The 21,204-nt window shown below is 42.9% G+C and overlaps 1 protein-coding gene across 1 annotated transcript in view; it reads left to right on the top strand.

Annotated features, from left to right (window-relative positions):
• The first annotated feature begins 2,990 nt into the window (after positions 1 to 2,990).
• The window catches only part of LRMP (lymphoid-restricted membrane protein), a 37,845-nt gene continuing 19,631 nt past the window's right edge, over positions 2,991 to 21,204 (top strand). Inside the window, exons 1-3 of the mRNA XM_012732782.1 lie at positions 2,991 to 3,052; positions 12,996 to 13,143; positions 14,039 to 14,120. Of these exons, the coding sequence (XP_012588236.1) occupies positions 14,073 to 14,120 (48 nt within the window). The 5' untranslated portion in view covers positions 2,991 to 3,052; positions 12,996 to 13,143; positions 14,039 to 14,072. The remainder of the gene's footprint in view (positions 3,053 to 12,995; positions 13,144 to 14,038; positions 14,121 to 21,204) is intronic.

Genomic DNA, 21,204 nt, shown 5'->3' with positions numbered 1-21,204 from the left:
AGACTGCATGGCAAAGGGAAGAAAGTCATGTTATGAAAACTGAATATCAGCATGTGAAAGAATGAAGTTGGGCCCTTATACAAAATCTAATTTAAATTGAACGAAAGACTTAAACATATGGCTATAAAGGTATTACTCCTAGATGAAACATGGGGAAAAACTTCATGAATGATGATTGCTTAGAAGTGACAACAAAAACACAAACAATAAAAGTGGAAACAGACCCATGACTTATGTCAGACTAAAAAGTTTCTACAAGGCAAAGGAATTAACAGTGTGAAATGGTAACCTATGGAATGGGAGAAGATATTTACAAACCACATATCTGATAGGGGTCAATAAGCAAACTATGAGGAACTCTTACCAACTCAGAAGTGACAGCAATAACAAAACAGTCTAAAAGTGGGCCAAGGAGTTGAATAAACCTTTTTCCCAAATAAGCATAAAACAAGAAACAGGTATATGAAAGTATGCTCAACGTCACAAGTCATAAAGGAAATGCAAGTTAAAACCACAGTGAGTCATTCACAATGATGAATGAATCACACCTGTTAGCAAGGCTGTTATACCAAAAAAAAAAAAAAAAATCAAGCATTGGCAATGCTGTCAAAAATTGAAACTTCAGTATACTGTTGCTGAGAATGAAAGGAGGTATAATTGCCATGCAAAGCAGTATGGAGGTTCCTCAAAAAGTAAAAGAACTGCCATAAGATCCAGCAATCCCACTTCTAGAAATGACATTCAAAATAATTGAAAACAAAATCTCACACCGATTTTCACTGCAGCATCATTCATAATTGCCAATACAAGGAAACAACCTAAATGTTTATCAGTGGATAGATAAAATGGCATGTTATTCAGCCTTTAAAAGAAGGAAATTTTGCTTCATAAGCAAGATGAATGAATTTTGCAGACATTGTGTTAAGTGAACCACTTATAGTAGGACAAGTAAATTTACTTATGTAAGGTACCTAAAACACTTGACTCAGTGAAGCAAAGATTGGAATGGTGGTTTCCAGTGTCTGGGGGAAAGGGAAATGGGAATTGTTATTGAACTAATACAAAGTTTCACTTGTGCCAGGTGAGTAAATCTAGAAATCTGCTGTATAACCTTAGAGTTAACAATACTGTGTTACACACTCAAACATATGAAATGTTTTTACCACAATTTTTTCATAATTTTATTACAGGAACATGGACGTACAACACTATTTGATTTCAGGATATAGGTTCACGCCTCTTCAGATGTATTTGTCACTTCACCCCCACCAAAGCCCCAAAGTCTTCCACGGTAGTCCACTGTGTGCCCCCCCTTGCCTCCCAGTCGCCCACCTTCTCCATCTGGTAGCCTCAATTCTACAGTCAGATTCTTAACACAATTCTAAAATGAAAAAAAAGTCAATGGTAAGCTGTTGAGGAATGTTTAGTAGAATGCTTGTTTAACCATTGTTATTCATGCTTAGTGTTGGTTTCCAATGAAGCCTTCCATGAGGCAGTCTCTTCCTTCACGTGGTCCTTCATGTAGTCAGGCTGCTTGGATGTCCAGTGTGACTGCATGATGAAAAGCATTCAAGAAGTGTTAAGCTGTCTGTTATTTTCCTTACTACTTTGAAACACCTAAAGTGTATCCTCACTTTGAACTAACATCCTTATTCAGGTCAAGTTGCTCTCAGAGACTGATCGGTATATTGGCAAATAGCATAAACCAAACCTCATCTACTAACAGAACAGATGAATTTTTATATATTTGGTAGCTTAGGGCTGGATCCAGCAGAAGGGTGATGTAACACTCAGAGATTTGGGGTGAAGAAAAGGAGGAGAAAGTCTTCAGAAAAAAGAGGGCAGTCTGGTAGAACCAGGACTGGCTTTCATCTATGCTGGGGACCAGCCCTTCCTGTGCTCCTACCTTGTTGTGCCATGATTGACAGTCCTTCAGGAGAAGCTCACACCAGGAAAGTTACTTTTTTCTTTCACTTTTTTTTTTCTTTTCTATAAAAGCTAGCTAAATATTGCACCTGTCACCATGACCTAACTGTAGCTCCATCCGCTAAGCAATTGGCGACCGTTGCTAAGTGCTGTAAATGTAGCTTGTGGGAAATGGAATATTCCAGTGTAAAATAGGAAGTTAAATGTCCTTATCTGGAAAGTGAGGGTATCAGGCTAAGTGATCAATGTGATGGTTTAAGTTAAAACTATCTGTGAAACATTTATATGTCTGTAAATACTTTCACTCTTCCTGTGATCTCTGAGGATCTTTATGAAGTCTGAAATTGTCACAAGGTGACTCTTAGTTGAAATGTCACTGACAGCTTGTGGTTTGACCTTTTTTTTTTAACTCCAGGCAGAAACTACTAGAAACCATTAAACAACTGCAAGGAGATGCTGTCGACCAGGAAGCCATCCTCAGGAAGAAGGTCCAGGAAGTCCACCAATGGGCAGAAGAATCAGAGGGGCAGGCAGGGTGGCCTTTGACAGTAGAGTACTCAGGGGAAGTCTCCTCAGATGTCCTTAAAGCCATAAAGTAAAAATGGAGGAGGAACAAAAAAAAAAAAAAAAGCAAAGAGGAACTGTGAAGTTCAGTCCCTCTCGCCCAGCAGAGAGCGGAGGAAGTGAAGGGGGAGTTGTAAAAGAGGCGGTGTCAACAACCTGCTGATGAAATAGGCCACTTTGCAGAAAGAGGCAACTTGACATATCGGGATGTTTGGAGCTGTAGAAATAGCTCAGGCGTCTAGAGCCCATGCAGACACAGAACTGCAGAAGTTAAGGGGAAGCTTGTCACTTCCCTGAGAAGAAAAGCACATTTTCAGTTTTGTGAGCATAGTAACAGGGAGCCGTCCGTGGCTTTGGCCTGGCCACTGCTAAAATACAGTGTTCACTTTGCATGTTTAGGTGAAGAAGCAGGATGAGACAGACCACCCTGCTGGAGAAAAAGCCAGGTTTTGGCTGCATAAATTAGAGGAAGCAATTTCAGAACAACGGAATCTCCAGACTATAAATACTGAGCTAGCGAGCACTTGCCAAACACTTGAACAGACGCCGAGAAAGCTGAAAAGTGAGTAGTAGATGTTCGTTCTGTCCCAGTCCTGTCCACTCAGAGGTGGGGTGGAGGGACTACAGCCGTTTTCTAGATGCCAGCTGTTTCAGTATTAATACTGAATTTGTGGCAGGGAAATGGTTCCTGAAGCAGCGCTCTGAATTTTCACAGAGATTTGCCTAGTGGCTGGGGGATGGATTTAACCATTAACTTTGCCTCTTGATTTGCTTATTAGCAGCTGGATTTTCCTGTGTTTGTCTGTCATTTCCTTAAAATAACTACTAATATCTTAATATCTGTAAAAGTAAACAAGGAAAAACAATCTTTTATGTGTGGGGTGTTTAAGCTTACAGATTGTTTACCTAATAGTTCCTTGATTTTCTAGCTAGTTTTTAATTTAGTTTTTATTAATAGAGAGCTAGGGCCCTCTATTTTTAACAAGTAGATGTAGGGTTGGGCAAAATACTTGTGATACCACGTTTCGATTATGAAATGTGTGAAAATTCTTTAAAGTTTTTAAATATGTTCTTGGCATATATATATTTTGCTGTAAAAATTGGAATGCCATTGTGTGTGTGTGTGTGTGTGTGTGTGTGTTACCTAAACGTGAATAAGCATTTAGGTGAGATGACATTTGTCAAATTGCATGCCAGGATATTTGTAGACTTGTTTTATTCTAGAAACATAATTCAGTAGAAATTATTTGACCATTTATCACATCGAGGCATTTGTTCAGCCAACTTCTAGTCAAAAATCCTTTTATAGAAAATTGCTGCCTTGGTTATCAAACAGCAGGGTAAGCTTCAGGTAAACTAGACATGGAAATGTTCAGACTTGTGTTAGTTTGGGATTTATTGTAACCTTGGTACTGCAGGCTTGGGGGGCTGCCCAGGAGTTTAAAGGGATTGACTAGCTCTATAATATCAATATTCGACATTTTATTACTTTTTTAAACCTTGCAGAACTCAGTAGTTTCAATAATTCTAACTATCAGTTTATTTTGGTTCATTCTGTCAAGCAGTGTGCAGCATGCTTGACATTACATAATCTGTTGTTTTATGATTGTTCTGAGGGTTTTGGAGACGGTTCCTTTGTGATTTTGACACATAAGTAATAAGGTATTTTGAATTTGGGCTCAGTCATATTTGCTTTAGTCACTGTGCTTGGAGCACTAACCTTTTAGTACAGTCAGATTCATCAGTGACATACCCCATCGTTTTATAAACCTCAGAGTGTATCTCCCACTGCTTGATTTCCTTGCAATGCCTCCTGTCAAGAGCTTGCTTTTGTGATTTACCTCAGAATGTACATTCTTGATATTACGAGCTTGTTGTTCTCTTCCCAGTTTATCGTTAGGGGAATAGTGGTCCAAATATTATAAAAACAGTATGAGAGCTGTCCTAGGCTGAATGCATCTATTTTGTGTGTGTGTGTGTGTGTGTGTTTCTGCATCCACAGAGCAAACGCCTCCTCTCTGCTTGCAGTCACTTGCTTAATAAATCCACTAGCTGTTTGCATCTTTTGCTAGCCAAAGAAGACCTACATATTAAGATTTTGCTTGTTGAGCCATTTGCTTAGGATCTTTCAAATAATTCCTTGGAAAAATCAAACTGGGGGCGGGGATTTCAGTAGCACGTGTTTTCAGATGTTCTAGATAACAGATTTGCCAGATTAGACTGTGAACAAATGGCAGTGAGCTAGGGCAGCTATCACAGAAGAACCCTCCACACATGCTCACCACTGCCGCCACCCCATGCTGCTTGGATTCTGAATCAGGCATTTGAGTTCCAAGTCAGAAAATAAAAATATTTATGTCCCTTTGGTTCTCATGAATCTTTCTGGTTAGCTTAGTAAATCCATTAAGGGGATTGTTTTCTGCTGCCTTTCATTACAAATGAAGGCAGCTATTCTTCCTGGATGTTCTCATCAGTGACAGTATCCACAAACTAGAATTAGGAAGCGGTTCATGACATCTGATTAGAAACCATGAACTTGAGGTTGAGTGAATAATAGTGTTCAAGTGTCCCAGACCTACCAGGACCACACTGATCTATATGAGAAAATTCTCATAAGCACGTACCTCTGTGACCTGGACCAGTAGAAACCTGCTAAATTTCATGAATAGTTACTTGGATATTTTCTTTGTCTTTTTGCCTTATAAGTTTCTAAGTATGTTGTTTTAAAAGATCTATAAATAGATATTCGATTTCAAAAGCAAACAAAGCTTCTAAAAACAAAGTATGCATACAAACATGTTGGGTAAATCTAATATATAGGAATCGAAGACTAATTGATTAATCCAAAGTGCCTGTTACTATTCACCCTCTTTGGCTCTAACCTTAAATCTTCATTTAGTCATTCATTTAATCAGTAATAAAAGAATTATCTTTGGGAGCCACAAATGTTTCCTTAGGGAAAGTTCCTGAGAAGTCTACAGACTATAATTGCTGTGAACATTTCAACATAGTATCTGGGTCTGAACTTGACAGTTTAGAAAAGACTTTCACAAGATGAGCTTGTTGGAAACTCACTTCTGATGTTGGTCTTACGTGGAGGGTGGGCAGTATGCCGGGGCCACAGCCTAAGGCTTTGGAAATGGATGCAAGATGCGTACTGCATGTCCTGAGTAGCAGGGTGACGAGGGAAGGGACCCAGGGGACGGATGGAACCCAGTGCCTGAGACAGGGAGAAGTGTTGGGGTGAGAAGCCAAGCCAGAGGCAGCCTGCCCACCAGCCTCGCCAGCATGATCTGTGTTTGTTCAGATGAACCAGGCAGGTGTGGATAAAGTAGTCCAGGAGGCCCATGTACAATGTAATGAGAGCGTGGGGTTAGGTGTTTAACTTGAGTTCTCATGAACTCACCTGGGCATTCTCTTCCCACCCAATGTGGTGTTTCCTTGTGCATTAATGAAAAAATAACAAGTGCAAAACCTTAGCCAGGCCTTGGGCATAAGAGCACAGCCTGCCCGCTGGAGTCTGTTTCTATCCTGTAGATGACTTTACTCGCTGTGTTTGTGGGGTGTGAGGTGGTAGTGGAATATGGAGGGTCTGCTGTTCATTCACAGTTTTCCTGGCCAAAGCCTCTGGACTGGAAGCAATAGAATTACCACCTTAGCAGGGTGGGAAGACGTCCCCAGCTTGGTTGTTCATGGGCAGCAGCAGCCCTGTCAGCTTTAAGAATCTTCACAGTGTATCTGTACCTGGGGCTTTCTGCCCCAGAACACTGCCCCACTCTACGGCCTGTGGCAGCTTGTGTTCCCTCCAGTGTTCTGGTGTCTCCACCACCTCTGAGTCCCTGCCCAACTGCATCTCTTAGCATCCCACCAACCATGTCCAGGAACAATCATTGCTAGTATCCTGTGACGCCAGCTTTCTCTATATTGAGATGCATGTCTCCGTGATCCTAGTTTTCTTCTTGGGCACTAATCATTAAGAATTGTGTTTGTTGGACCCTCCCTGTTGTTGCAGTGGGTTAAAGCATAGCACTGTGAAGCTCTCCACAGCCACTGCAGCACACGTTCAATCCCCAGCCAGGGAGGTGACCCACATGGCGCAGCAGACCTCTCCTGATGCACTTGCTCTCCCCTCAAGTGGCGTACTTTGTTGATCTGCCTGTTCTGCTCTCCCCTCTGTCTCTGGTGAATCCTCTCACCCTCCGCACCTCTGGCCTGTATTCAGTTCTGTATGCATAAATAAATCTTAAAAAAAAAAAAAAAGTTGTGCTTGTTAGCTCTCAGGCTATCAAGTTGCACAGCCATTGTGGGTAGTCTTTTTTGTACCTATTTTGCTGCATAAACCCTATTGTAATTTTTAAGTTCCTTTTAATTGACACATCATGAATGTCATAAAATGTTGAAATCTTAAGTGTTCTGCTCCACCAGTTTGACAGATGCTCGTGAAACACAGACCTGCTCTAGCTCCCAGAAGCTCCCTGGTGCTTCTTCACACACTTCCCCCACCCAGGAGCCCCAGGAGCACCTGAGATGTGAGTTCTGTCACCCATGGTCCATGTTCGTCTGTTTCAGAGTTTTAGGGCAGCAGTTGCAGGTCTCCTTGGCCTCAAGGAAATATTTCTGAGCTTCATCTATGTTGTGTTTATGCCCTTTTCACATTGGCCCATATTTCTTTGTACAACAGATCCTCAATTCGATCCCCCCCACTCCACTCCACCCCACACCCCAGTTATCATCAAGCATCTGAATTATTGAGTCTGGGGCTATGGTGTGATAAGGCTGCTCTGAACACAGGTATGGGGGCCTTTGTATGGACATACATTTTTGTCTTACCTGAGATAAACATCCAGGAGTAGAGTCATTAGGTCATAGTGTAGTTGGGCCTCTTTTCTAGGAAACTGCTGAAGAGTTTTCCATTACGTCTATAGCATTTACAGTCCCTGGCCCCAGGAATACTTGGGATTTCTAGGTGTTTCTCAGCATCACTGTTCGGTGGTGTCAATCCTTCCCATTTGGCCACACAGTTATCTTACTGTGATTCATTTGTCCTGCTGTCTGGGCCATCTCGATTTTCTCCGTACCCACTTTCAACAGTTAGATTGCTTGCCCTTTCGTCACTGGCCTGTAGGATTTCTTTACACGTTTTGTATACATGCCCTCAATGGGTACATATGTTATGGATTATTTTCTTTTGACCTAAAGTTTCTTACATGAAACCTTAACAATTTTTTTTTTGAAAAATTTACTTACTTTTTTTCCAGTTGAGGTAATATTGGGGATCCCCCATGAGATATTACCCCAGTAGTGCACCCACCTCCAACTCAACCGTATTCTACGGTCATGGACCACGAGCTCCCTTCTCTTTGCTCTTGCCCCTCCCCCATCAGCAGTTTAATTTTAAGACATATTTTTGTAGTCATGAACGTCACCGTCAGTGGTAATAACTCTATTGTTTTAATGTTAAGGTTTTGATTTTAACAGCCACTTAATTGTGGGGGCCTTTGTCTGAAAGCCTTGCTGCATAGGCCTTTGGAAAGTGGCTTTGTCCCAACTTCATTCAAAGACATTGCATCCAAGGCACCAGGTCCCATCCTTCATCACAGATGGCAGCAGCGGGCACACGGGGGTAGCTGTTGTGCTTGCTTCCTGGGAAACCTGAGGGTCCTAGCATCCTGACAAGGTCGAGTCTACACACACAAAGATACATGCAAAGGTGAAAGCAAATTAGGGTGAGAAGCCAGCTTGTTTTGCCTTATGAAACATATGGAAATAGTTGCTCCACAGCATACAGCTGTTGCAATAAGGTTTACCATTTGAATGTTTGGAGGTAGATCACTTCTAAAGCCCAAGATTGCCTGGTGGGAAAGCAGATGGGCCCCTTAGACAGTCTGAAACGAACTCAGTATTTCTTCTGAAACACATGCTTAATTGGGAAATTCGATGACAAGTGGTTTGGAGATACACAGCCTTCCGAGACGCAGTGTTGGCCACGCTGGAAGCTTTGTCACTCTGGTTTAGATGAAGGTCAGGAGGAGGACAGGAACCTCCTCGTTTCTGAAGGTAGTTAACACAGAGACTTTTAAACACTCCAACTTTACTAGAGGCCTAAGCATTAATAGTCAAAGAAAATTTAAATAGATTAGAAGCACTTTTCTCCCTATTGGTCTGTAACACTAGATTGAGTTCAGGTGAGAAATGAGTCCTTTTTACAAAAGTTCTCACAAAACAAAATTACATATTTTTCACAGAAAAATTAGGTTATATACCTCTTTTCACAAGTATTAGATTTATTTTCACAGCTCAGTTTCTTCAGCCTGTTGACATATAAGCTGGTGAACTTTGAAATAAGCATCAGATTTCTATGGGCTTGAACACGAGAATATCTGCTGGTAATTTTCCTGGCCGTTAGTGATTAAAAAAAAATTGTGGCAGCTATTAATATGCCTCCATCTAGCAGCACTTCCAACCCTCATTTAAATTTTGTTTTTAATCATCTGTGGGCTGAGAAAACAGTCAAGCTTGTGAAAATTCTGTATAAATTCAGAGCCCCCTGTATGGTTGCAAGTGTGAGGCTTCACCACATGTGGAAAGGGGCTGAGGCCTCATCTGTTTTGATTGCTCAAGGGATTTGGGCCTATTTTGTGGTTCCTGGCTCTCTTTCAAAGATTATGGGTTGCCAAAAAAGTTCTATGTTACTATGGAACTCAAGAGCTCCATCAGTGTTCTTTCCTGTTGCAATTATTCTCGAGATGTACACTTGGAAGTTGCTCGGAAGCAGATAGCAGAAGAGGAGAAAGACGGCTCATTTCCATTTTGCAGACTGTGCAGTGAATTGAGCACCGTTCTGTGAGTCTGGTCTCAGCTCCATGTCTAACCTGTTATCCTTTGAGTCCCTCTCCCTGCCTCGCCCACCCCATCAGCGTTCTCATGGTCTCTCCCACCCTGGAAAGGTTGTGGGAACCCAGGGCTTGTTCTCTAGCTGGGTCTCGGAGAAAGGATGTCCTCATGGGGGGTGCTTGGATGGGGTGACCCTTAGAGGTAGGTCCAAAGGAGGACAGGGTCCTATTTCTTAGTGCTGCTAACACAGAATTTTTAAACATTTAAACTTAAATTTAACATTTCAACTCCTATTTAAATTTAAACATTGTCTCTTTTTTAAGATAAGATCATTGTAGGGCTCATATATTCACAGAAACAATCCTACTTGACTCTCTCAAGGTTGATTTTAAGTGTTCAGGCTGATCTGTTTAGCTTGCTTTCCTCTCCTGCCCTTCTGTGCTCACCAGTCAGGACCCAAATTGCAAACAGTAAAACGTTTATGAGCTGAATTAAGGAAAAGGAGAGTTACAGCTTATTACGTGAAGCTAGCCATAAATTCTCTTTATAGAAGCAGCTAGGTCACTAAGAAAGAAGTTAATTAAAGGAGGACTCCCTGGCTGGCTGTTTAAGGTAAAAACGCAGAGAAGAAAACAGACAAACCCTCTGTGCTAATGCATTTCCTCTGGGGACAATGTCCACTGCTGTTAGGCTTTGAAGCTAAGTTAGAGTATAGAATATTTTAAATCATACAATGAAATAGTTAGCTTAGAAGAAAATGCTCGGTGGCATCCCTTAGGTCTGAACATATTTAGCAAAACCAAAGGTGGAGAACCCACCCCAGAGACTCTCCCAAGAACACCATTCAAAGAGGCCCCTTGCAGAATTTACAGTGTCTATTAGCAAAGGACCATTTTTTCCCCACCTCCTTTCTCATAGTCTTGAATGCCTCTTGCATAGCTTTTGAAGGCTGCTGTCTCTCTTCTCTCCTGTCCGAATTAAACTTTCAACTTCTTCCTGTCAGTGATCACAAGGTTCCCAGGGTAGGGTTTAATGTGTGTATTTTTTTTTCCCTTGTGACACTTGGTGAAACTCTTTGTTCATGAAGAAAGAACATAAGGAACAACAAGGCCCTGAAGGAAAGGGCTGGAGGAGGGAAGAGTGATATTTGCATCTATCTGTTTCTAGGGCATAATGTAGGCACATCTGTGTAAGCAGGGAAAAAAATGCCCCCTGTGGGAGATGAAGCTCAGCGAGGTGCCTGCACAACTCCCTGGAATCCATTGAGCTGGGAAAACCTCCATGTCTCATTCTGCTTTAATCCACTCGAGAAGTCCAATAAGACTGTCGATTATAATATAACTCTGATAGGTTTGTATCTGCTTCTTGGACCAAGGCCACAATTCAACTGGTTTGGAATTTTCACAGATACTTTCACTGCTCTGAGTCAGGACTCCCACAAGCTGCTTTGGCCTGTATCTAAAGATTTCAGTGATAAAACCATTCCTGTTCCTGGCTTTTGGGTTTCATTCCTAGAACCAGTGGTGAGAAAGTGGAGGTTTACAGTGGGGAACCCATCCTTGAAGTAAAGTATAAGATAAATGTAAAGAGAGTGAATAGACTATGAGGTATATATGTGTCTATGATACCATTTTAGATAGCTAGTACTACTTGATTTCTCTTCAGAAGTAGTATTGGTATTAAACAAATACAGTGGAGAAGGAGCAAGAACACCTCAGATACCCCTGCAGTGCTCTTCTCTGCTGTGAGAGTGTGGGTAGCCCCTCTCCTGCCCAGATCAGGCACAGCTGAGTGTGGGGTTTTGTTGACATGGAAAATAATCACAATGACTTTAGGATGGAAAGCATTTCTGAATATATGGATCTTTATCCCTGTATTTAATCCTGTCAATTTTGTTTCGAGTGTTTATTCTGTGCAAGGCACCATATTATTTTAGTAGAGAATAAACCCTAACACAGCCCACAGCTTATTAAGAAGGTAAGACCTGGGCTCAGGGAAGACTCCATAGAGGAAATGAGAGTTGAACCAGGCCTTGAAAGAATGGTTGCATTTGGAAAAGCACAAGGTATGGAAAACAGATTCCAATTGGAAAGCGCAACAGGAAGGGGAAAACCCCCGAGCAAGAGCACAGTGGCCTGAAGAGTTTGCCAAGAGGCCAACACATGCCATTGTGCCTGACGACAGTCGCCACAGGTCTGGTGCAGGTTGCAGGCCACTGTCCACACCGGCCACGCAGAGGCAGGCTGAGGAGGAGGGGAGCCCTGAGGGCTGAGAGGCCCTATGCAGCAAGATCTCATCACAACCTGGATGGAATTGAAAGCAAACGTGAAGCTAGTTCTGAAACAGGAAAAAAATATATGGGATGATTAATAGAGTGAATGTGAGGAGTAAAGGAAGGTAAAGTGACTGAATCATTTCATCCGGGAGGGGAGTGCTGCCAGCCCGACCAGCATGACCGAGATGAGGAGGGCTTTCGAGGATGACTGGACTCACACCAAGTGAGAATAAGATAGCAATTGCAACAACATTTAAAAAGTGTTAGCTGCGAGCAGGTGCTTAACATTGCCATTAACTCACTGAGTTCTCTGGCCATCCCTCTGGCACAGGCTAACGAGATTCCATTTTTAAAGAGAAGGAGAGAGGAATAGCCATCGTAGTAGTAATTTGCCTGAGGTCATACGATACCATGTATGTGACATGTATGTGTGTTACCCTGAGCTGTTAAGTGACTTTTCCACCATCACACAATTGGTCTGTGGCAGGCAGGATTTGAAGGGAAATCGTGATGGTGTCCAGGGCCTTTGTTTTTTCTGTTAAATGTTCCTGCTTCCTATACTCAGACAACACCCAACAGAACAGCTTCCTTCTATAAAATGGTGGGTCATTTTCTGCTCCTGCTTCCTGCTCTAGTCTTTGAGGGGTTTTAATCATGATGGCTAACACTTTCTCTGTTAGGAGGAACCAAACAATTTCTGATGAGGGCCAGATAGTAGAGATTTCGTGTTTTCCTGGCCATAGGGTTGCTGTGACAGCTGCTCAACTTTGCCGTTGTAGGAAACGTCAGCCAGAGAAAACTCAGAAGATGGGCCTGGCTGTGTGCCAAGAAAACTTTATTTGCAAAACCAGGCAACTTGCTAGCTGGATGTTTCACCTCTGCAAAACTGTCTGCCCCTGCAGTTGCTCAGTGGAAAGGGGTTTCTGCACCCCGACACCCCTACATCCCAGCCATTTCCTTTCTGCCATTTTTTAAAAAAATTAGTTTCTCAGGGGAAAAAAAGTAACTATAATAAAGTAAAAATCAAAATCATCAGACAAGTATTGATCAGAGACATTCTGTAGGAGAGGAGAAGAAAGAAGGACCAAGACAGGGGCGGAAAGAGCACAGGGACTGTGGTGATGTGCATCGGTGAGCTGCTGCTGGGAATTTCACGGGGAAACCATACATTGTACGAAAATGAAGGATGGCGTAATGAATAGACTAAAAAATAAAACAATTTAAAAAAAGCCAGTTTCTCATTTCTACCCCATGTGCCTTGGAGGGTGTACAATAAAATGCCAATAGAACGGAGTTGGCTTACTTTTGTTAGGGACCTAATCTCTGAAGAGGGAAAGAAATATATGTAGTTTGAATTAGAAATAAATCTGTTTTCATTCTTCTCTTTCTGTTGTAGGCGCCTTGCACCTGGAGAGTCTGATAGAAGTTCCAAGACCAGGTCTGACCCCTTCCTCTGGTGCAACCTGCCACACCCATGTTTCGAGTGAAGGGCCCACATATGGAGAAATAAAGGTTGGCGCTTTGGATGTGACGAGAAGACACAAGTATGTTAGAAAGAGCAGATCATTCTTACCGTACTCTTCATGGGCGGCCTCTGCCTTTTCAGCAGTTAGGTTTTCAGATCCTGAAAACATGGAGCTTTTCTAACTTTCTAAAAATGGGCTGTTTTGAAGCAAAGACATGTGGATGGTTTTCTTAGAGGGCAGTTTTCTTGCTTTTGTGACCTGTCATAAGTCTCAGCCCTAGCAAGCTGTCACCAGCCACTTGGGCATGAGTTTGATCCCCGGCCAGGGAGCTAACCCAACATGGCACAGCTCTTGCCCTCTGCTCCCCTCAGCAGTGTGTTTCAGTAGATCCACCTGTTCTGCTCCCCACTCTGTCTCTGGTGAACCCTCTCAACCCCTGCACCTCTGGCCGACACGCCAGCTCTTGTATGCATAAATTAAAAAAAAATGTAAAAGACAAATGAAGCCACTTAAAATGCTGCCCAGTTTTTAGGAATGTCCTGAATTCTGCCATGTGAATGTAGGTAGGTTTCCATCACGTCTCTAGTCCTTCACGTCAAAGCTGGCAGCCTCAGGGAACCCACCGTTCCCCAGCACCCTATCTGTGGCTTATCTGTGCCCACTCCCTTTTCTAAGTGTCTGAGCTTCCCTGGGAAAAGTTCAGAAACGTCAGTGGAGTATGTGTATTGCTCTCCACCCCAGTAAAATTTCCTCTCTATAATAAGGGGGAGGAAGTTAATATTTTGAATTGCAAATTCTTCATTTTCCTCTTGAGCTCGTTCTCTATAGTCTGTGATCTCTCTCATGGAGGTTGGAGTGCTCTTTCAGTAATTTGGTCAAGCTGGGGCAGGGAGGGGACCCGCATTACTGTTGGTGCCTGTGGGATGCACAGCGTGCACACCTGGAGTGAGCAGCCTTAACTCTCTGTTGCCAGCTGCCCACGCCCTGCTGGTGGCCCCCACGCAGGAATGGACCTCCCGGGCTGCGTCAGGATGAACAATGGCCTAACTGTGGAAGTGAGTACTGATTGGATTTAGATTTCATTTTTAGCACAACTATGTCTTGGTCATCTTCTATGATTAGTACATGCTCTTGTGTGTTTTTTTTTTTTTTTTTTTTCTTTTTAAGTATTCTGGGCCCTCATACAGCCAGGCTAGGTCTTGCAATACAAAACTTAGATTCTGAGAAATATCAACCTTTGATGGCAGAAGAAAATTGGAATCCAGTCATTTGGGGCCTTTCTACCCTTTATGTAGTAGATGCTCCAGGATAACGTGTATATAAGTGTGTATATGCCTCCAAAGAGACATTTCCATTTCCACTGCTGTGGAAATGCTGAACTTTGCTGAAGGGGGTGGGGGTGTGGCTAGTTTGGGACTTAAGTGCAGGTCCTGTTATTTTCTGTTGATGTTCTCAAGGTTGGGAACAAAGCTAATCTCCTTTGAGGTGCTGGTCCTTTGTAAAAAGCCACAAAGTAGGGCAGTTAATTAGGTACCCATGATTCTTCTTTACCCAAGAAGAGACTAATGCTCACTGACTGAGAAAGGCCACTGGCAAACTCCCAGGGCAGAGAGATTGTCCAGAGGCCTTCGCCAGCCTCCACACTGAGCTTTTGCTGTTACCTCCTCTGGCAAATGGTTCAGTTGCTGCCTGGCCACCCATCATTCTTCTGGTTTTGTTCTTTACAAATTTACTGAGAGACAATTCACATGACAACAAACACTTGATATGAAATTTTCCATCAAAGTTCTACCCCTCACCACAAGTAATTTTACATTTTTTTATCATCCCCCAAAGAAAGTTCATTCCCATTAGCAATCTCTCTCTTCTGTCTGTGGGGATTTGCTTATTCTGGACATCTCACATGAGTGAAGTATAAATATAATAGCCCTTGTGTCTGGCTACTTGCATACACCATTGAAATTTTAAGTTCATCCTTGCCATAATATGTCATTAGTACCTTATTCCTTTTTTTGACTGAATAATATTCCAGTGTAGACATATATAGCATTTTGTTTGCCTGTTGATTGGTTGATGGGCATGGGTCCTCTAAAACTTTTAATTGCTATAAATAATGGTGCTATGAATACTAGTGTGTAAGGTTTTGTGCTTCACTTCTTCGGGGTGTACACCTAAGTGGAATTGCTGCACCCTGCATTAACTCTGTTTATCATTTTGAGGAACTTCTAAATGGATCTTTAAAGTAGCTATTCCATTTTACATTCCCAGTGGTCAAGTATATGACAGTTCCAACTTCTCCATGTCCTAGTCAACACGTTAAGTTCTTTGATTGTAACCATCTCGGTGAATGTGAAATTTCACCACATTGTAATTTTAATAAGCATTTCTCTAATGACAAGTGATGTGGAACATCTTTTCATGTGCTTATTGGCTTGTAGCTATCTTTTTGAAGATCTATTTACCTAGATCTTTTGCCTGCCTTGAAAGTGGAATTATTTTCTTTTTTATTGTTGAGTTATCTGAGTTGCTTTTTTCCTTTCTTTTAAGAATGCATATCTAACATTTCTCTCTTCCTTAGTACCCACCCTATTAAGTAAATAAATTTTAAAAAAATGAAAGAAAAAGGAAATGAGTCTATTTTGCTGTTAGTAGTTCTTGTAAAGATTCTTTTAATAAAGGAAGTTGCCCCTGGAAGGTGACAGGATGTTTGATTATTAGTAATTTCCCTTTTATCTGGCACTGATTTCACCAGAACGGGGAAGAAACAAATAGCAATTGTGTGCCAGGTGCTTTGCAGGGAAGCATTCTTTCTGCCATCCACAACTTTGCATAGAAAGTATTGTCTGCTTTTTACAGAGGCGGCAGCTGAAGTTCAGAGAGGTTGGATAACTTACTCAAGGTCACTCAGTTGTTCACTCCAACCTTGACCTTCACATTCAGGTTTATCTAGCTTTAAAGAAGGAGCCTTCTCATAACTCTTATCAGGACGCTGAATTTAGACATTTCAACAATCATAATTACTCACAGCTACCTTGAAAGTTTCTTTGACTAAGAAATGCCCTGCTATGTGCCCTCCTAACCCACCCTCATTAAGATGCATGACTGAATTGCTTGGTCTGTGGTCTTGACCTGCATAAGAAACAGGAGCCGAGCCGCGGCGAACGACAGTAGGAACTACTGCTGAATGTGCGTCTAGGTTTCTGGAAGGTTTTCCTGCTGTGCTCTGGGCCAGTTCTTCTCTAGTTCCCAGGAGTCAGTCTGTGGGCTGCCCTGTGTGGCTGGAACCGCCAGGCCCCAGTTCCCCAGTCCCCTTCCAGGCTCCGCTCCACTCCACCGAAGTCCATATGCAGCCCCTTCGCTGCTCATGCGTTCCTTCCCGGCTGCCCTGTGCGCACGGCCCCCGCCCGCACGCACGCGTGCTTCCGCCGTGCCGCCCACGCTGCTCACCCAGCAAATCGAAAGAAAGCTCTGCATTCTCATTGACAGCGAGTACAGAAAATTAGAATGCAACATGAGATGAACACCATAAAAATGCCGTCCACACTGATCCCACAGCCCCATAAATCATCGTGTTTCCTTAATCCCTTCATAACTAACACCTTGACCTGGTTTGAGTCGCTTTAACCTGCAGACTGCTGATCCTTTCCCCAGCTCCGCCCGTGGCTGTCCTGCAGGTATCCACAGACTTTATTACACAGACCTGCTGCAATTATTTTCTCTGCCCAGAACATTTCTCAACTTTATTGGACATTTCAAAATCTTTTTTGCAGAAGCAAGAAATGCTGACAGTCAAGCACCCCTGCTCCTTTTTGGGGTGGAATCATATTTATGAGTACACATATGTTCCCGTTATTTCCAGCTTCTATCTCTGTGTAACTGCAAAAGTCTTATCTTTCAAGCCTCAGTTTCCTAATTTCTCTTACTCAGGAAAAAATGAGGTCCCTCCCTTCTTTCAGATTTTGGCGAGCCTGCCTGCCCTCTTGGGTTTCCTGCATTTGTCTCATCTTGCAGTAGTCATTGTCTTAGGTTTACTCTGCATGAGTGTGAGTTTGGTGGGAGATGACTTTCCTGGGCCACCCGTGAATGTGCTCCTAGCAGCCGGCAGGGGTGTGGTATGGGGAAGCTTATTCTTCCACATACTGAATGTCTGTTTAACTTTGTCACTCCCTGCAGGGTCTACTTAAACCCCTGAGCTGTCACCACTGAATGAGACTCTGCTTACCTGGCCACCTTGCCCGTTGCCTTCTAACTCCTTTTCTTTGAACTCTTTCCTATATTCACAGAGGAAGCTCTCTTCTAGCACCTTCTGTAGGAAGCCCAATGTGAGATAAAACAGCAGTATTTTTAAAAGGATGTTTGAGTGGGCAAAGTTCGAATACAATTCATATCTGAAAAAAAACATCTATGATTAAAATTATTCGAGTACCAGTTTGGGACATTCCTGGGGAGAACAAGAGCTGCTTTACTGACCCAGTAATTTCACTTAGTTGGGGTTATTTTGATATGGAGATGAAAGAAGAAAATCAAATGTTTCTGGCCCTTACCTCTTAGAGACTCTGACTGGACTGTTCATGGAAAGATGCTGGGGTTTGTTCCCAGGCTTTGCAGGCGTGGGCTTCTGGATGACAGAGGGGAGGAAACAGGCATCTGTGATAGGTGCAGAACAGGTGCACAAAGATTAGTAACTCCATTCTACCTACTTCTGTATTTATTTGAAAATTATCCCAGTAGGCTTAGACCTTTTAGGCACATGGAATAGCTTTGGAATTAAAGCAGACCTGGAATTCAGGCAGGCTCTGTTACTGGCTGTGTGACTTGGACAAGAGGCCTCCCCTCTCTAAGTGTGCTTGTGTCTCCTGTGAAACAGCTCTATGTTGCAGAATGCTTTTGAGGATGCAAATCCACATATATCCATATACACAGAACACATAATTGCCTACACAGAGCTCCGTCTGTGTCAGCAAAGTTCTGGTCTAGCCAGTCCATGAAGACAAACCAAGCAGATCATATGTAGGAGGTCAGGTCTCACGCCTCTCATTTCCCATTTGCTGAGGTATAGGAAGGTCTCCTTTTCCTTGGGTCCCTTCTGAACATTTCCAGGAATCTCAAAGGGTACAGAACAGTCAATCCTGATGTCTTTAGGCCTCACCATCCAGTGGGACCCAGGGAAGGACATGAATCTCTGGAATGGATTGTAGAGGGAGCAAGCTGTTTTCACCACTCACATCTGAGATTTTTGTTTGTGGTCCATGCTGCCCACAGGCCTGCCTGCCCCACGGCAGAACTTGCAGCTCTGCCTGGACCTCTGGGTGTCTCATCTTCCCAGGCAACAGAGACACAGCTCTCCCTTCTTGTTCTGGCACATTCAGAGGGCGCTGCTGTGGCACCGGGTGGGCTCTTGGTGATCATTCGATGTGGGCATCATTCCGTTATGAGCCCACGAGCTGGGAGGCTCACGGTCAGGACGGGCACAGCTGCCCACTGCGTCAAGTGTCCCCTGGGCCCCCAACTCCACAACATTCCTTTGGTCTTCCTGCCTCTCTCTGTCCTTCCTCATCCAGGCAGTTTCTTCCCAGGGCCTATTTGTCTCTGATCCCATGTCATCTCTCCTTATTCACTGTCCCCCCCATCGAGTCTGAATAGCAGAAGGTTTCTGAATGGGTGATTTCACCCTGGGGTGTACCCCCAGATACTCCAACATGAAGAAGTTTCATGCAAATTCCATGATGTTGAAACTGCTTCTTCTCTCTGCCTGCTCGAGTCACAGACCTGACCCCCAGGACACTTTATAACATAATGCCAAACACTCAGAAATAGCAGAAGTGACTACTATCCAGAATCAGAATTTTCAGTAGTCGGAAGCTCAGAACAAACCTCGTTACAGGTCAGGAGATATGCAGGTGAATATCCCTGTTTTGTGTTTCACTGCACAAACATAAAAGGCACATACAGCAAGTACTATCTTGCTCGCCCTTTGAGGTCTCCTTCATGTTATTACATGCTTTTGTGTACCATCGGCTGTTACTAGGAGAGGGTGAATTATGAGGCAAATGACAGAATCAATTTAAAAATATCTCAGGAGATTTTTCTGGCCATTATCTGTCCTGTTCTCTCAGGCTGTGTGTGGGTGCAGCTTTAATAACCTTGGAGAACAAATAACATTTGCCAGTTGCAAAATTAGAAGCTGTGCAAGTTGACTGATAACTGTATTATAAATGAGCCTCCTAGTGCTGGGTGTGTCCTGGAGAGTAAAGGGTGTGGTTATTTAGAAATTGAAAAGAGGGGGGAAAACCCTGGGAGGAAAATTGCATGTGTTTAGGTTCTTGTATTTGAACTTTCTTTTATGGCCAGTTCTACATTCTTTCTCTTTTTGGAACTTTGACACCATGGAACCCAGTCAGGAATTTTTGCATGGCACAAACCTCTCCTGTCTCATCTGCTGCTCCCCTCAGCAGTGTATTTCAGTAGATCCACCTGTTCTGTTCCCCACTACTCTGATGAATCCTCTCACCCCCACACCTCTGGTCTGCACCCCAGCTCTTGTATGCATAAATTAAAAGTCTTTTAAAAAGGAAACCCAAAAGAAAGAAACCTATATAATGTTATAAACCAATGCTACATCAGTAAAAACAATTCTTCCTTTAATTTATAGCTCAAATAACATTTCATTTAAAAATAACCCCAGGAATTAGCTCAACCTATGCATGGCACTTACTACTATTCAGGATACCTTTTTAGTGTTCTTGATATTTTTTAAGTAGTGAAGCAGTACAGCTTGCTGTGTGGCCTGTGGGGCTCACCCAGCCCATGGGAGAAGCTGCCTGGCTTTGTTCTGTGGGTGCCTTGGTACCCCACCCTGCATTTGACTTGTGCTGTCAGAAGCAAATGGGCTGGACCACAGGTTTCCATGTCAGTGTGAGGAAGGTGTTATTTGAATGGCGAAGCCGGGAAGAGCACTGTCTCTGCTCTGTGCTGCAGCCGGGATCCCACTCCTTGACTCCAGCCTTTTGCTCAGTAAGTAAATCTCTCACCAGACCTCTCTTTGCCTTGTATTTAGTGGATTTCTTGATTTTGCTTCCTTTTAAAAAAATTACTAGATTTTCTTATTTGTAATTTGCCCAGGTCTCCCAGTTGCTGTGTATTAGTTCCCCTGGAGGACAGGTGTGCTGGTTTGAAGAGGGGCGACCTTTGATGCTGGAAGAGCCTGGTGGTAGAAGTTACCACCCCCACACAGACATCCCAAGTGGCTGTGTCTCCATTCAGCCGTCACTAACTCTAACCCAAACCCAGAGTTTGAAAAAAATTCTCCTTTTGTCTGGTTATGCTTATGAAAAGTATAAACAAAAGGTGTCATTAGACCAAATTCGTGATAAGCCTGGCTGGTGCTGTATGTTGGAGCAGCTGCTGTTTCCCTGGCATTCAGGAAGGTGGGGGACAGATTGGGAGTTGAGGCCAATTGCTCACCTGCAACTGTTCAAGATCTACATGTATAGTTGCATGGTTACTGAACACATGCCATTAGTCCAAAGCCACAAAATTACTTGTTGAACCAATTCATACTTGGTCAACAGGCTTCGCACTTTTACAGCATTTCACATATGGGGCTTCTAGACCACAGCTCAACAGTTGATGCTCATTTGTTGCACCATGGATACAGGCAATTTTTCTCTGTCATTCTGACTTTGAATAGTAATAATGATTAGTTTTGTTTTTTTTTTTATGTTTACAGGAATGTTGTTTTCTTTTCCTCCATATTGGAAATTAGTTTAATGGAAGAGGGAATAAGCACCACACTCTGTTCAGACTTCTTAAGTTAAAATATTAGAATCCAGGACCTTGGTAATTGTGAGATAAAGTGACAAGTCAACTTTTTAGTGATAGCACAATAAGAGATGTTATTTTAAGCCACACAAAGTGACACATGTTTAACTATTAATAGAATGCTAAATGGACCTTTTTTTATTATTATGGAATCTGTTGTTTATTTTTTTTTAGAGATTTATTTATTCGTACAGAACTGGGGTATAGGCCAGAGATGTGGAGGGTGAGAGGATTCACAGAGACAGAACAGGGAGCAGAACAGGCAGATTGATGAAGTACACTGCTGAGGGGAACAGTGGGTAGGTCAGGAGAGGTCTG

The sequence above is a fragment of the Condylura cristata genome, unplaced genomic scaffold (genome assembly GCF_000260355.1).
Source record: "Condylura cristata isolate star-nosed mole 26May11 unplaced genomic scaffold, ConCri1.0 scaffold00036, whole genome shotgun sequence".
Taxonomy (NCBI): Eukaryota; Metazoa; Chordata; class Mammalia; order Eulipotyphla; family Talpidae; genus Condylura; species Condylura cristata.
This window is presented reverse-complemented; position numbering and strand designations above follow the sequence as displayed.